Raw genomic sequence first — 13,175 nt, forward strand, 5'->3', positions numbered from 1 at the left:
GTCTTCACACAAGACTCAAAATTATACAGTGTTCCACAGAAGAAAAAAACTACATACAGGAATAACATACAGTAAGGGTTAGTATTGGTGACATTTTCATTTTGGGGGAAGCATTATTTAAAGCTTGTAGAAATTATAATATAATATTAAATAAATATTGAATAACATATACTAATTAAAATGGACAACAGTACATGTCGTTCTCCAAATTTTCTGTTCTGAACAAATAATAAATGATAAAAAAACAATAAAATCAATGTTAATTTACCCTCTAAATTTGAATATAAATGTATTCTTTGTATTGGTGTAACGATTCAAAAATGATATTTTTATGCCAAGTTCCACAGCCAAGAATGTCAGTTTGCAATATTTGCATGATTGGTCATACACCTTTTTAGGAATATTCATATCAGAGATCACCTAACTTGAAAATTAGTATGCTCAAAAGATTTTTCAAACGGAACTGCAACATTAACATTTTAACTACGCTCCTCAGGCACATGTTATCTAACAGCCTCGATGCATACACAACCCGTAACAAGAGGAAGACAGTGATCTCTGTAACATTAAGATGAGATTATGTGACCCACTGGTCCTGTTAGTGTTATTATCTGGAAGAGCTTTACACCAATACCTTTAATGCCGCTGTGATCTATGCTCTCATTAATATAGCTTATACAACCTGCAAGAAAACTAGTAAACTAATTAATATAATCACTCAAGACGATCAGTCACTTTCTTCACGACTCTCAAAACGTGTTTCTCAACAAATGTAGTCCCAAACTGCACTATAAAACACTGATTTCAGACAATCACTGACGAACGAGATTATCCAACACTGACCTGTAAGTCAAGCCAACAGTCTCTGACAAAAGTCCTCACCCAGAACCCTCCAAATTGAGACATGGCTTCCACCACCATGTGAGGCACATTAACTCACATCCACTTGTTTAGGGAAATAAACAGGACCAGATGAAAGAGAGATGAGTGAGTGAGTGAGTGAGTGAGTGAGTGAGTGCTAGGAAGACCAGATTATTCTACAGCAGAAAAAAAAAAAAAAAAGTGTTCTGGAACTCTAGAAACTCTAGTAGAGCAGTAGTATTGTTCTAGCCATGAAGCTTGGTCCAAATACAGACCGCTATTTGCCATCCGTCCCCTGGTATCAGGAACTCCCCTCCTGCAAGAGTAACAGATCTGATTACAGTTTAGCAGCAGGAGCAAAAAAAAAAAAAAGCTTCTCGTGGGACGGTCTCTCTGTGAAACAGGAGTGCGCCGTCATGGCTCTTCTATTAAGAGAGCAGCGTCCAACCTTGTTCAGATGACAGTGACAAATAGGGCCCATTAAAAACCTCTATGGAACAAATTGGCAGACTGTGGTTGGTTTCCCGATTAGGCCGCAGCGGCTCAGTATCTAAAGGATTCCAATGAGCAACTGTGATGACGAATATTAAGCCAGGAAATCTCAGACTCTAAAAAAAAAAGACAGAGCCATTCTAGAGAACTTTTGATTCAAACATTAAAATATTGTACACATAGTGTCATTAATTAACACAGCCATTCCATTTTGGCTTCTTCAACTATTAAAAACTACTTGCCTATAACTACCATACAATAATGTGCTGTATATCAAAATCTCAAGAACTTCAGGATTCCAACTTCCAAATCAACAAAATCTCAAGGTACATTTTAGAACTTAAAATGTTTCATTTCTGTTTTTTTTAAATAAACGTCTAAAGTGAACCTGCACATGCAGAACAGATTTTCACCAAGTTCTCAAAGCCTTAAGGCCCGTTCACACAAAAGAATGATAACTCTATTAGCATCCACACCGGTGAACAATATTGTTCTGTTTATTCTAAGCATGCTGCCAGTTTAAATGCTCGAGCTCTTTAAAACAGAATAGATTCTGTTTGGCTGTCCATGTTTTTATCCTTCATCAGTTGGAAAAAATCTTTGTGAAAGTGATTCCAACGAAATTGTTTCTCTGTGCCGCTATTGTTGTGGTGTGGACTCTGCTATTCTTTTACATTTAGAACTATTTTTAGAACTATATCTTTATCGTTATAGTTATTGTCCTTGGTGTGAATGGGTCTTTACACATCCTGTGCCCCTTGCGTATATTTTTGAAAAGGTTAGTACAACCAAAAATGACAACCGGGACAAAATTTACTCACTCACTTCCTTCCAAATTTTTTTTGTGGCACATAAAGGACATATTTTGAGTTTTTATTAAATTTAGTATTTGTCTATACATTGGAAGTCAATGTGCTCCAATGTTGTTTGATTCTCATTGTTCTTTAGGATGTTTTCTGTGTTGCGCAAACACATACAGTTTTGGAATGACATGAGACTAAGTAAGTGATGACAAAAAAATTCATTTAAATGTTTTTATGCATTCAAGTCTGTAGTATTCAATTCCAGAAAATGTGTTTACATATTTCATTGGGGATGGCCAAGCTAAGATACCACAACACTATGTTCAACAACCTATGCTGTCAGGTGTAAATGACTGTCAGAAGGGTGTGTGTGTGTGTGTGTTTCCTGGTGAATGGGAGAATAGGTTAAGTGTCTTCTCTGGCATGATGGCACACCCTCCAGATTACACTCATGCTAATGCCTTCTAAGATGATTACAGCTATTTCAGGATGTGACCTCAACCTTTAATGGCATTTTATTGTGAAATCAATAGAAAGGGGACAAGTTTTACAGATCTTCACGATTATTTACATTTGTTTGTTTTTACATTTGTAAGTATCAAAGACAAGCTAAATATAGCTGCAAGCAGCCATCACGGAGCCATGCCCTTCCAATGTTTACATGGGTTCAAAAAGTACTTTGGTTTACTTCTTACAAAGTAAGATTCTTACAAAGAATTCTTGCTTTATAATGTAAGATGTTAAATGTGATCAGCATGATGAGATCAATGGGTTCAAAAAGTAGCTAAAAAATACTTTTTATTTTTTATAAAGTTACTTTGTATGTTGATATCTGTAAATTCTTAAAACATATGTTTTGACAGAACATTGGTAAAATGATTCAGGTAAAAATGGTTTAAACACATATTTCAACATGCTTTTGTTTGGAAATTCTGTAGCTAAGCTTAATGTGTCACAGAGATGACAGCCTGTTGTTTTGATATGGAAGAGAGATTCAAGGTGAGAATGATCATTTTTAAATGACAGAAAACAACATAAAAAAATCTTGAACTATGTTTTCAAAAGTTATAAACGTTTTTGCAAAAAAACATTATATCTCTAGAACATTAGGTGGCGCGGTGTTCAAACTTCTCAGGTACCTTCAGGACATGCCGATGATGATACCTAATTGTTCAAAAGATGTTGCAATTTATGACAAAATTCAAAATGGCGGCCCAATGGTTCGTCCGATCCTGGCAAAATCCATATCCTCAGATTCGGCATGACACAAGGCCATAGACACATGACACATGACATAGACACCAAGATCATGATTTTCTGACAAACTGTTTAAGTTATTTGCAAAAAAATTCAGATCGCATGACCTATAGATGGCGCTGTTGCCAAATTTGGCATGGACCCCCAGATTATAGTTCTGATGAAGCATACCAATTTTAGTTTCAATGAAAGTTTGGCCGAGATACAGCATCTGAAAAAAATGTGGATCGACCTCGTTAAGTTTGAGACATCATAACTTTAGAACAAAGATGAATAAAAAAAATTTGTTTGGTCATTTCTGTGCAGCTCGGTCCAAAGATCATCTGAGCCAATTTTCATAATTGAAGGAGATAATCAAAATTTGAAGGAGTTACAAAAACACTGAAGACTGTACTGTACCAAAATGGCCACTACTGTAATGGGCGGAGTCTTAATGATGTTGAATGTGATCAGCAATTATACACACAACTATGATTTAGCATATTGCATCTAAACAATGTTTTTTAATAATGCAATTTTTCTGCATGACCAATTCTCATCCAACTCATTAAAGGCTTTTTGGAGTATTAAAACCTAGAGTTTAAGTCATAGCAAGCATAGGGCCAGATTCAAACATCATAACAAGACAAATGTCGCTGAAAGATAAGGAAAATAGCCTACTTATTAAAAGAAATTCTGCACAAGATTCCTCAATGTGTTGATGTTAAAACTTCAATTTAAAGCAAAAGCTGTGATTTTTTTTACATTTTGACAAAGTATAAATTATTCCCTATACATTCATGAAACTCAACAGAACAAGGCAACTATATAAACAAAGCAATTTGTTTAAAGGAATAAGAAATACTTCATAAAGTTACATTTCTCAAAAGGGAGCAAAGGCACCGAGCTAAAACATCAAAACTTGTTAGAAAAGACAGGCTGCTTTCTGAGTTTCTTTGCTAATTGATTGAACGAACCTTTGCTTTAGACCAGAATAAAGATCGACATCCCGGTGATAATGTTAACAGACTGTGACAGCACAGTGGTCCATCTCATTACAGAAATTATGATAAGACGCTATATAACAGAATCATCAATTGTACATTCTATATTGAGCTAACGAAGTGTCTAAACATTTAATAACATGCTAAGAGGAAATCATGAAAGTCAAAACCACCAATCTCTAGAGCTCACTAATGCATACTAAAAACACATGAGAGCATTTGTCCTTAAGCTTTATTTGACGTTGAGTATGAATAGATTCAAAACCAATTTGATTCTCTGTACACAAAAGACAAAAGCTTGTGGAGATTTGGGGCTTATAAGGAACACGTTTAAAATACCAGAGGCACAGGGAAGCATCTCCTGCCACATCAGCAAGGTTAAAAATAACTTTATTTCAGAAAAAAAAGCCCTAAAGCGGCAGAATGTGCCCACTGCTTAAGAATGAACTACGAGCAAATGTCACATCAGCAGACAAAGCACATGCAATCTTAATGGAACAAATAATAGAAAAGAAAACACTGACCTTTAGACTCAAAAACAGTGTTTTAAAGAGCCTCATTATGCTATTTTAAAGGTTCCTAATTTTGTATTACAAAAACACCATCATGTTCTCAAAATAAACATTGTAAATCACCTAATTTGTCAAACAGTCTGAAAATGGTTAGTTAGAAGATTTAGTCTCTCTTTACCCCTCATTAGCACAAGTCTACTCTGCTCTGAGTAGAACACGACAAACCATTATCTGAATTTCAGCTCCGGAGGCTTCCTCGCACTTGATACAGTGATACGAATGACACCATTGTTTTTTCTGTGTAGTAGTAATGGTGTTGCATGCTCGAGATCGGCCCTTTAGTGAAGCTGTTTAAACTCAGAGTAGCGCAGTTTCATTCCACTTTCATTTCGTTTGCCATTTGATGTTTCTCATATGCAACATAAAAGGCAGCTTGTCAGTTGGGCAGATGGTGGTCGCACCTCTAACAGCATTTAGTTGCACCAGCAAGAAAAAGGGTTGTACATTGCAACCATTTGGTCGCAGTTTGGAGCTCTGCCTCAGCTACAATTGTTTGAGGGCGGGTCAAAGTAGACGTCATTCGCGGACAGCCAATGAAGACCATAGGCTGGCGTTAAGCAAATGTGTTACTTTGTTTACGTATAACAGGTGAGACTGCAATTGCTGACGACTCGTTTCAGCAGTTTAGAATCCATTTTTTTCTCTTAGGAGATGTGCACTTAGTTGTTTAAAACTTTGCAGACATTTTACATTCACAAACAGCTCTATTACACACTGCATAAAAGGTAATATTCGATAATAGGGGCATAATTAGGAGCACTTTAAACAAGAACAACAATAAACATAGAACACTCTAGACTAAATTCAAGTAAATATCCTAAATATTTAGGGAATGCTGCTCAACCAATCAAGTGAGTCTTGTCTTTTCATTTACCTATTTTGCTATAAAAGGAAAAATTGCACACAAAAAGTTCTGAAAATATATGCTTACCTATGAGAGCCTGGAAAAGACTGCTTTTGAAAATGCCTGTGACTCTTAAGATGGCAGTTTTGAGCTGTTGTTCCTCTGGTTTCTTCAGTTTGGAGCAGTAGTCCTCCATGAGGCTTATTGCCCTGGCTGTGTCTGCAAGACAGAATAAAATAAAATGTTATGCTACTTGCCTGATTTATTTTTTTTTACACATTTTTTACACATCACACATAAAAGGAATTGCATGAAATCAAAACTGACCCTCTATACTTAATGTATATTCCTAGTCAAATTATGACTGATTCATCAACGCATGTTACTCTCAGTATGTCAATTTACAAAGTAAAATGGGTTGTGAACACAGATTAGCGTTGATTTTAATGACAGGCAAGAGACCCTGATACACTCATTACTACTGCCACAGATCATCAGCGTGACTGAGCATGACTCAGTCACTTAATCACACAGACAAACAGACACTAGGGACTAGGGCTGCACGATTAATCGCAATGAAACCGCACGCATTTGGCAAAGGCTGTGATTATTTTATGTGCAGCTTGTCAGTGCAGCACAGTTGATCGGTAGTAAATGCTGCTCTGTCTGAACGCCAGAGGGCACTCTCACGCAGACACGCCAAATATGGCCCGCCGCAGAAGTACGATAACACACATCATTCCAGAAAATCCCCAACAGGTATCATACTATTACTGTAGCTGAATAAACAGAAGATTGAAACGCTTTGATTGATTAAACATGACTAATAAACACACGACTGCCTAATGCTGGGAACACACCAAAAGATAATCGGGCTGATTTTGAGCCGATTTCCCCCCTTCCGACAATCCTAGCTATGTCCCGATTATCTTGATGGTTCACCAGATTATTTTATGAGATTTTCCCTTAGTGTGAGGTGTGTTAAGAGTGTCCGAACCTGCTCGGAAGAACGTTGGAGCCGCCCCGATCAGAAATCCTGATGTGTGGAGGGAACCCCGAGGACAAACACGCGTACGCTCTGGAGATTATCACGTGAAACGGAACAATATCCAATCAGAAAGCGAGATGATGGAAGACGGAAGCATAACAAACGCAGTCATGGCGCAAGCACAAAGTGAAATTGATGTGGACAGCAGAAATGGAGGATCAGCTTGTTGATCATTCCAACAAGTATTGTTGTATCATCGCAATTTCTTCCTGCATATTGTCTGCCATGCTTATTCTGAAGTCTCGCAAGATTTTGCGAGGTTTCCTGTGTTCACAGTCAAGACTCTGGTTGAAAATCTGTTTGTGTGTGGTATAGTGTATATAAAATATATATAGTGTGTGGTGTGCCATGATGTGACAAAGACAGCACACCACACACTATAGGAGCAAAACAGTTAAATCTAGGATTTTTTGTCCTCATGTTTGTGGTCTATCACATTTTGAAAATCTTTTGGTGTACCCAGCATTATTCTCTGTAAGAAGCCACATCATCTCACAGCAGGATGCTCAACTGTTGTTATGTTGCCTTTTGTTGGACAAGAGGTTCATAAACGCTTCTTAGTTTGGAAAGATGTTTGATGCATGTTGCTTTTCCATATGCACGTTATAAGTGACTCAAACTCACAGTGCTTTCAGATGGAGCAGCGTTTAGAGCCGTACATCAATGTTTGTACGGTTTGTACAAGCTTTCTCTCCTCGCTAGATGTCCAGCAAAGAGAAGCGAATGTAATTTGGGCCTAATGGATGGAGCTAGAATATTCAACCACACCCTAACCCTACCCATAACTCTAGTCCACCCCATTAGACGTCCAGAGAGGTGGAGCTGGATGTCATTTGACTCTGCAATGACACAGAGCCTTCGGAAGCAACACGATTTAGAAAATCTTAAAGAGCAACATAAACTTTAACATTCATTATGTGACTGCTCACCTCAAAATGCAAAGCATTAGGCCTAGTTAGGCTACAGAATATAATTATTTAGCTACAGTGTGAAGTAGCACCAGTCGTCCAGTAACATAAAATAGTCTCAACTACATAAAACCCTATGAATCTGGATTCATCATTTAGGTTTGTATGAAAAGGGGCTATATAAGAATATGTAAAACAATGTCTGAAGTCTGAACAGCTTGTAACTAAAGTAAAAAAAAAAAAGTTAACTATGAAAGCCAGTAGACTGATTTTTATGTGAAGGACTCGGGACGTTTTAGCCGGGAAAATCAAAGGAATAAGCTATGACGTTTATCCGCGCTCCCGAGAGCCTCTATTCCGTTACACATGAAATTATGCTTATAATGTTAAGAGTAACGTTACTGCCGAAAGAGCCATTATAGCCACTGCAATGTCAATGTATCACGCAAAGAAAAGGAATTAATTCAAACGATATAACGTTATTATTCTCTCAGATAAACTATCATAACACTGTAAATTAAATTACCTCATCTGTCGACATGATGCCGGTGAACTGCAGAGCTCGTGCAAACATATCCACATCGCTATGATTAGACGCTTTCTTACTCCTTTTTTGTCTGTCTGTCTGTCTGTCTGTTTGTTTGTTTGTTTGTTTTGTTATTGAAGAGGGTAAAGCGGCAGCGCAATTTTTAAATATTAATTTAAACGTTGGTCTGCTGAGATGGCGTCAGGATATTCGTTAAATGTATATCGCTGCAAACGTATTTCCAAATGATTTTTTGCTTCTAAGCAAAGACCGAAAGAGAATTTGACCGTGGGGCCTTGAGTTGAATCACGTTCACTCTTGTACGTTACGTGTGCACGAGACTCCCCGTGTGCGAGCACGAGCAATCAGTTGCTGGCTGCAATTCACTTAACGACCACCAGTGTCACTAATAACAAGGGTTTCTGGTTTCTGTTTTTGTACATACAAATACCCCTATATTTTGCCCCTATAAAGTTAAAAAAAATATATATTCTAGATTTGTCGTATGCATAAAAAGACTTGTCTTGTAGGCATGCATGTCACTTAAAGAGTAACTAAAAACGGCTGCATACCAGTCTGGAATATAAATGCAAACCAGCATTAAAGAGCATCCGAGGTCATAGGCGCGTTGGCCATACTTGTGTCTATTTTTACAGACTACAAACTTACAGCAGAGTATAATTACACTATTAGTAGACCTACATATATAATTACACAGTTTGAAGTCCCGACTGCATATTTAAGGCTTAGGAGGTAAAGAAGTCTACATAAAATAAGGATATTCAAAGAAACGCCCCCAACAGTCCTGCTAACATGATTATCGTTGTCTGCCTGAAATACTTCAAAATACTTTGAAATACTTGAGCAAACTTTGATTTTGTCATGCTATAGCCTATTTCATTTTCCAAATTCGGACAATTATTATATGGCTTGTCTGAACTCTTATTGAGAGACATGGAATAACCTATTTTATTTGCAACACTGCGTGACCATTTAAAATAATTTTGTCTTCACTCGATGTGATTAAAATGGTGAAAAAAAAGTTAAAAGAAATGAATCAGATAAATTGCATATTCTAGGTCCTGGTCACCAGTTACAATAATATAAAATGTATCTTACCCATTCATATCAATTTTAACCTAGAATAATGTTGAGTCCAGACATTACATGTCAACTGCAGTCATATAAACATGTTTCACAGTTAGTAGCCTACGTAGTGTTTATTTCTCACCTCGTTTTCTTAAGGGCATAATTACTCCTTTATGTCCTTGTGGGATTGTAACGCATGGAAACAGCAACACAAACGTTTCTCCCTCATCTGCTGTCAGTGTCTTGGAGAAACTGTCACTTGCTAAAGCAGCAAGTTCCTGCTCAGTTCGTTAATGTAGATAGAAAAGCTCATAGAATTGTCAAGTTAAAGAGAGGGGCACGCGCCGAAACATCTTGCAGAAGAAAACACATGCTGAGCGCATGACTCGCTCATAAGAAATAAATCCATAATCCGATAGTAAGAGTGGATAGTGATCGAGTGCACCTTGGCGTGGATGAGTCCATGAGAAATGTCAAAACTGCTCTCCAGTATCTGAATGTGTTCTCGGTAGGCTATTGAGAATTATTCCCCAGGAACATTCGCACAACCATCGACTCCTTAAATGCCTTTGGTGTTTTACTAGCCTGCTACATAAACATAATTCAATCACGCTGTCCATAAAACAACCCATTGATTTAACCCATACAGTCCTGACGAATATTAAAAACGCAGTGAATAACTAAACTAAATCTAACCGCTAGTTTTTGCCACCAAGGGCCATATACATCAAATTAGAAAGGCTCCCCAGCACATGGCTTGACTTCGATTAGACTCAGTCAGCTGGCTATATGCTGATCAAGCATTATTTTAAATCCTTAAACTACAAATATGGAGATCTAGCAACAGTTTGACGAACACATAAGCATGACTTCACGTCTCTGGTATCTCATATGCCTGTGTAAGTTTATTGATGCATGCTTGTAAACAGTTCTTCAAGAACAACTTGTTATATATGCCTACATTGTGATAGAATGAAGTTCGTGTGTTTTATGTCTTATGTTATAATCTGATCAGAAAATAATTGAAAATGTATTGTTATCTTGCTGCTTGATCGGCGCGATCCAGTTTCACGTCTCTTAATTCAGTTTCAAGACCCAAGCAAAACAATCACCATATATAGCTACAGGCAAACTGGTGTATAAAATTCTGATCTAAAGGTAGAGACAAGAAAACAGATTTAACTAAAAAAGGCAGGATATTTCCCCAATGAAACAGCAGCCTGTCAGTGCGACGCCTGTCGGAAAACACCTGCAAGTTTCATCCAGCTTTCCGATAACGCATGGTTCCACAATTGCCTCGGTAATTAAGCCAATCTGAGCAAATATATCCCAAAGCTCCTCGTCAAACGTCCCGATATGCAGTTAAGAACAACTTCACTTCCTTTCCCGTTATTTTTTCTGTGGATCTTCACGGCATATTTTGCCAAAGCTGTTTTGCAGACTCTCTCTATGGTGGGTGCAGTATCACCAGCAGCAGCAGCAGCATCATCACCAGTTTCGCCTTAGCAACGAGAGGGTTGACCCGCGGGGATTGACAGGACGCGTCCTCCAATGGCGTTCGTCCATTCTTTCAGTTGGCGCACGAACGGACCAATAGGAATTGCCGTATTGTTCCTGGATCTCGGGGTTAGAGTTGACTGAAACATGTGGTTAGACATGGCCGCGCCCTGCTGGCACTGAGGACCGTGACTGTTGACAGGGGATGGAAACAGTTTAGCGATTATTTAAAAGCTCATTCGTGGGTAAGTAAATCCTAAAATGCATAAATGCGGTGTTGACCATGTGCAAACGAAGTTGTAAATGAACAGACAGTAATACGACTGGGTTTGACATTGTTCAGCTACACATCAACAAAGCAGCTGTCATTAGGTTGAATGAGTTACTACAGGTTTGACCGATGTTGACGCGTCTCCTGCCGTAAACGCTGCATTTTTAAAACGCCATATCAGGAAGTTCAGCTTACAAACACGTGTCTGAAATGTGTCCAAAAAATATGTAAAGGTCGGATTTATATGAATTTAATGAATGTTCAAATCGTAAACTGACGAATAGAAACTATCTATATTTCGAATAATGATCTAGTTACCAATATAAACAAATATTTATATGATGTCAGCTGAAACATGGTGACAGCCTTCAGCACACAACAGTGAAATATTTTCGGTATGAAAAGGTTGTCTGTCTGCTGAGAGTCCATTTGTTGATGTTAAAATGTCTCTTTAGATCAACATGACAGACAACGCTATGCTTATGAAAGACACAGGCCAAGGCCAGACAGCATCCAGGGCATTGCTTATTGAAATGCTGAATAAGAAGTTTGAAAGGCTCCCTGATATCGACAGGTAAGTTTTATATACAATGTCACAACTTACTTTAACAGTTAGTTAATGAAACTTTCCTGTTTTAACCCCAATAGAAAACTGTTTTCGTATGGCCCCGTATATTTGGCTGGCAACGCTGGATTTTCTGGTTTGATAGCCAACAGCTTTTACAGACGTGCACTCAATGTCACCCAAGGACGATTTACTTCCAGCCTTCCTATGGCTGTCCTTCCCTTTCTGACAACTGCAGCACTGTACACTGCTACCGTCACAAACCCCCTAATGTCAGGTATTTTTAACTTTGACCCCATAGAAAACGAACATTTTAACAAGATTGGAGATTGTTTCTGGTCGACATAAATACTGTTGCAAGTGTTTTATTTATGTTAAAGGCTGAAGTACTTTTCATTTGCTTTGTTTGGTATTTACTTCTTGCTACTTACCTTTGGTGACGACCCTTCACCAGTGATGTGAAAGCTCTTGGAGTTCTTCTGATTGCTTTGCATTGAGTGACTATTTTGTAATTGTAGGTGACCTGAACTGCCCAACCTGTACCCTGATAAGAGGGGCTTTGGTGGGTGTGGTTGGTGGTGGCATATATCCTATTTTGTTGGCCTTGCCTGTTAATGCCGGTCTTGCAGCCAGGTTAGTCCTCATTGTTATTACTTTTTTTCCTCCTTCTTAGAAATAGAATACAGCAAGTTATGTAACTGATTTCCAACTGTCTTGCAGGTATAACAGTGCACCAATGCCAGAGAAGGGCAACATGATCCGCTTCTGGATGAACCTAAGCAAACCCATTGTACAGAAGATGTATGTTGTTCTACTGCTGCAGGGTTTGTTTGGAACCTACCTGAGCTCAAAGCACTTTGATATCTACTTAAAACTTTTGAAAATACCAGATTCTGACAGTGAAGAGCTTCATGGTTAGCGGTTACTGTTAATATTTTACATTCTACATTTTTGTTAAAAATGAAACATGCTCATTCAGTACAATGACCCGTCCTTACCAGATTTGTTCTTGATGCCTTTTCCGACAAAAATAAACATAACAGATCAATAGATTCTGTCCAGCCTTTGTATCTTTTCCACAGATAACCTAAATCACTAGTTAAGGTATTTCATGTTTATTGGACATTTTATATCATTTCATTGAATGTAATTTTACCACAAATCATTACCTAAAGCTTTACTTAACCATTTGTGTTTGTGTAAAATGTAAAAGAAAAAATATAAAGTGGATAAAAAGTGGTGTAAACAAATGCCTTTTGCCAATGTACAACTTCCAAGAGATCAAATTAAAAGCATTCGGATAAATAACCAGGTTCTGTTGGCAACTAATAATAAAAACAACAAGCTTATGCATCTTACGTACAATACACATTTACAGCCACAAAGAGACCTTTCAACGTGCGCTAATTTCCAATCCCCTACCGCAACAATCAACCAAAGAGTTCTGAAATGCAAACCG

General features: G+C 37.8%; 2 protein-coding genes across 2 annotated transcripts in view; one reads left to right on the forward strand and one right to left on the reverse strand.

The window, feature by feature from the left end:
* The window catches only part of LOC311284914 (disks large homolog 1-like), a 48,904-nt gene extending 38,849 nt beyond the window's left edge, over window positions 1-10,055 (reverse strand). Inside the window, exons 1-2 of the mRNA XM_084400204.1 lie at window positions 9,526-10,055; window positions 5,900-6,031 (exon numbers count right to left, since the gene is read on the reverse strand). Coding sequence (XP_084256330.1) covers window positions 5,900-6,031; window positions 9,526-9,544 — 151 coding nt within the window. The 5' untranslated portion in view covers window positions 9,545-10,055. The remainder of the gene's footprint in view (window positions 1-5,899; window positions 6,032-9,525) is intronic.
* A 944-nt stretch (window positions 10,056-10,999) lies between these two features.
* Window positions 11,000-12,766, forward strand: tmem126a (transmembrane protein 126A). Its single transcript, XM_084399855.1, has 5 exons — window positions 11,000-11,125; window positions 11,607-11,725; window positions 11,800-11,993; window positions 12,235-12,349; window positions 12,437-12,766. Exons 2-5 carry the CDS (start codon window positions 11,613-11,615, stop codon window positions 12,633-12,635), a joined length of 621 nt encoding a protein of 206 aa, XP_084255981.1. The 5' UTR covers window positions 11,000-11,125; window positions 11,607-11,612; the 3' UTR covers window positions 12,636-12,766.
* Window positions 12,767-13,175: the final 409 nt, after the last annotated feature.

Source organism: Rutilus rutilus, assembly GCF_951802725.1.
Source record: "Rutilus rutilus genome assembly, chromosome: 25".
Taxonomy (NCBI): Eukaryota; Metazoa; Chordata; class Actinopteri; order Cypriniformes; family Leuciscidae; genus Rutilus; species Rutilus rutilus.

What these genes read in the sequence shown, in the direction of transcription:
- tmem126a (XM_084399855.1), top strand. Translation starts at nt 11,613, where the DNA reads ATGACAGACAACGCTATGCTTATGAAAGACACAGGCCAAGGCCAGACA. An exon ending in CACAAACCCCCTAATGTCAG is followed by an intron (nt 11,994 to 12,234) that starts GTATTTTTAACT and finishes TTGTAATTGTAG; the next exon opens with GTGACCTGAACTGCCCAACC. An exon ending in AATGCCGGTCTTGCAGCCAG is followed by an intron (nt 12,350 to 12,436) that starts GTTAGTCCTCAT and finishes ACTGTCTTGCAG; the next exon opens with GTATAACAGTGCACCAATGC.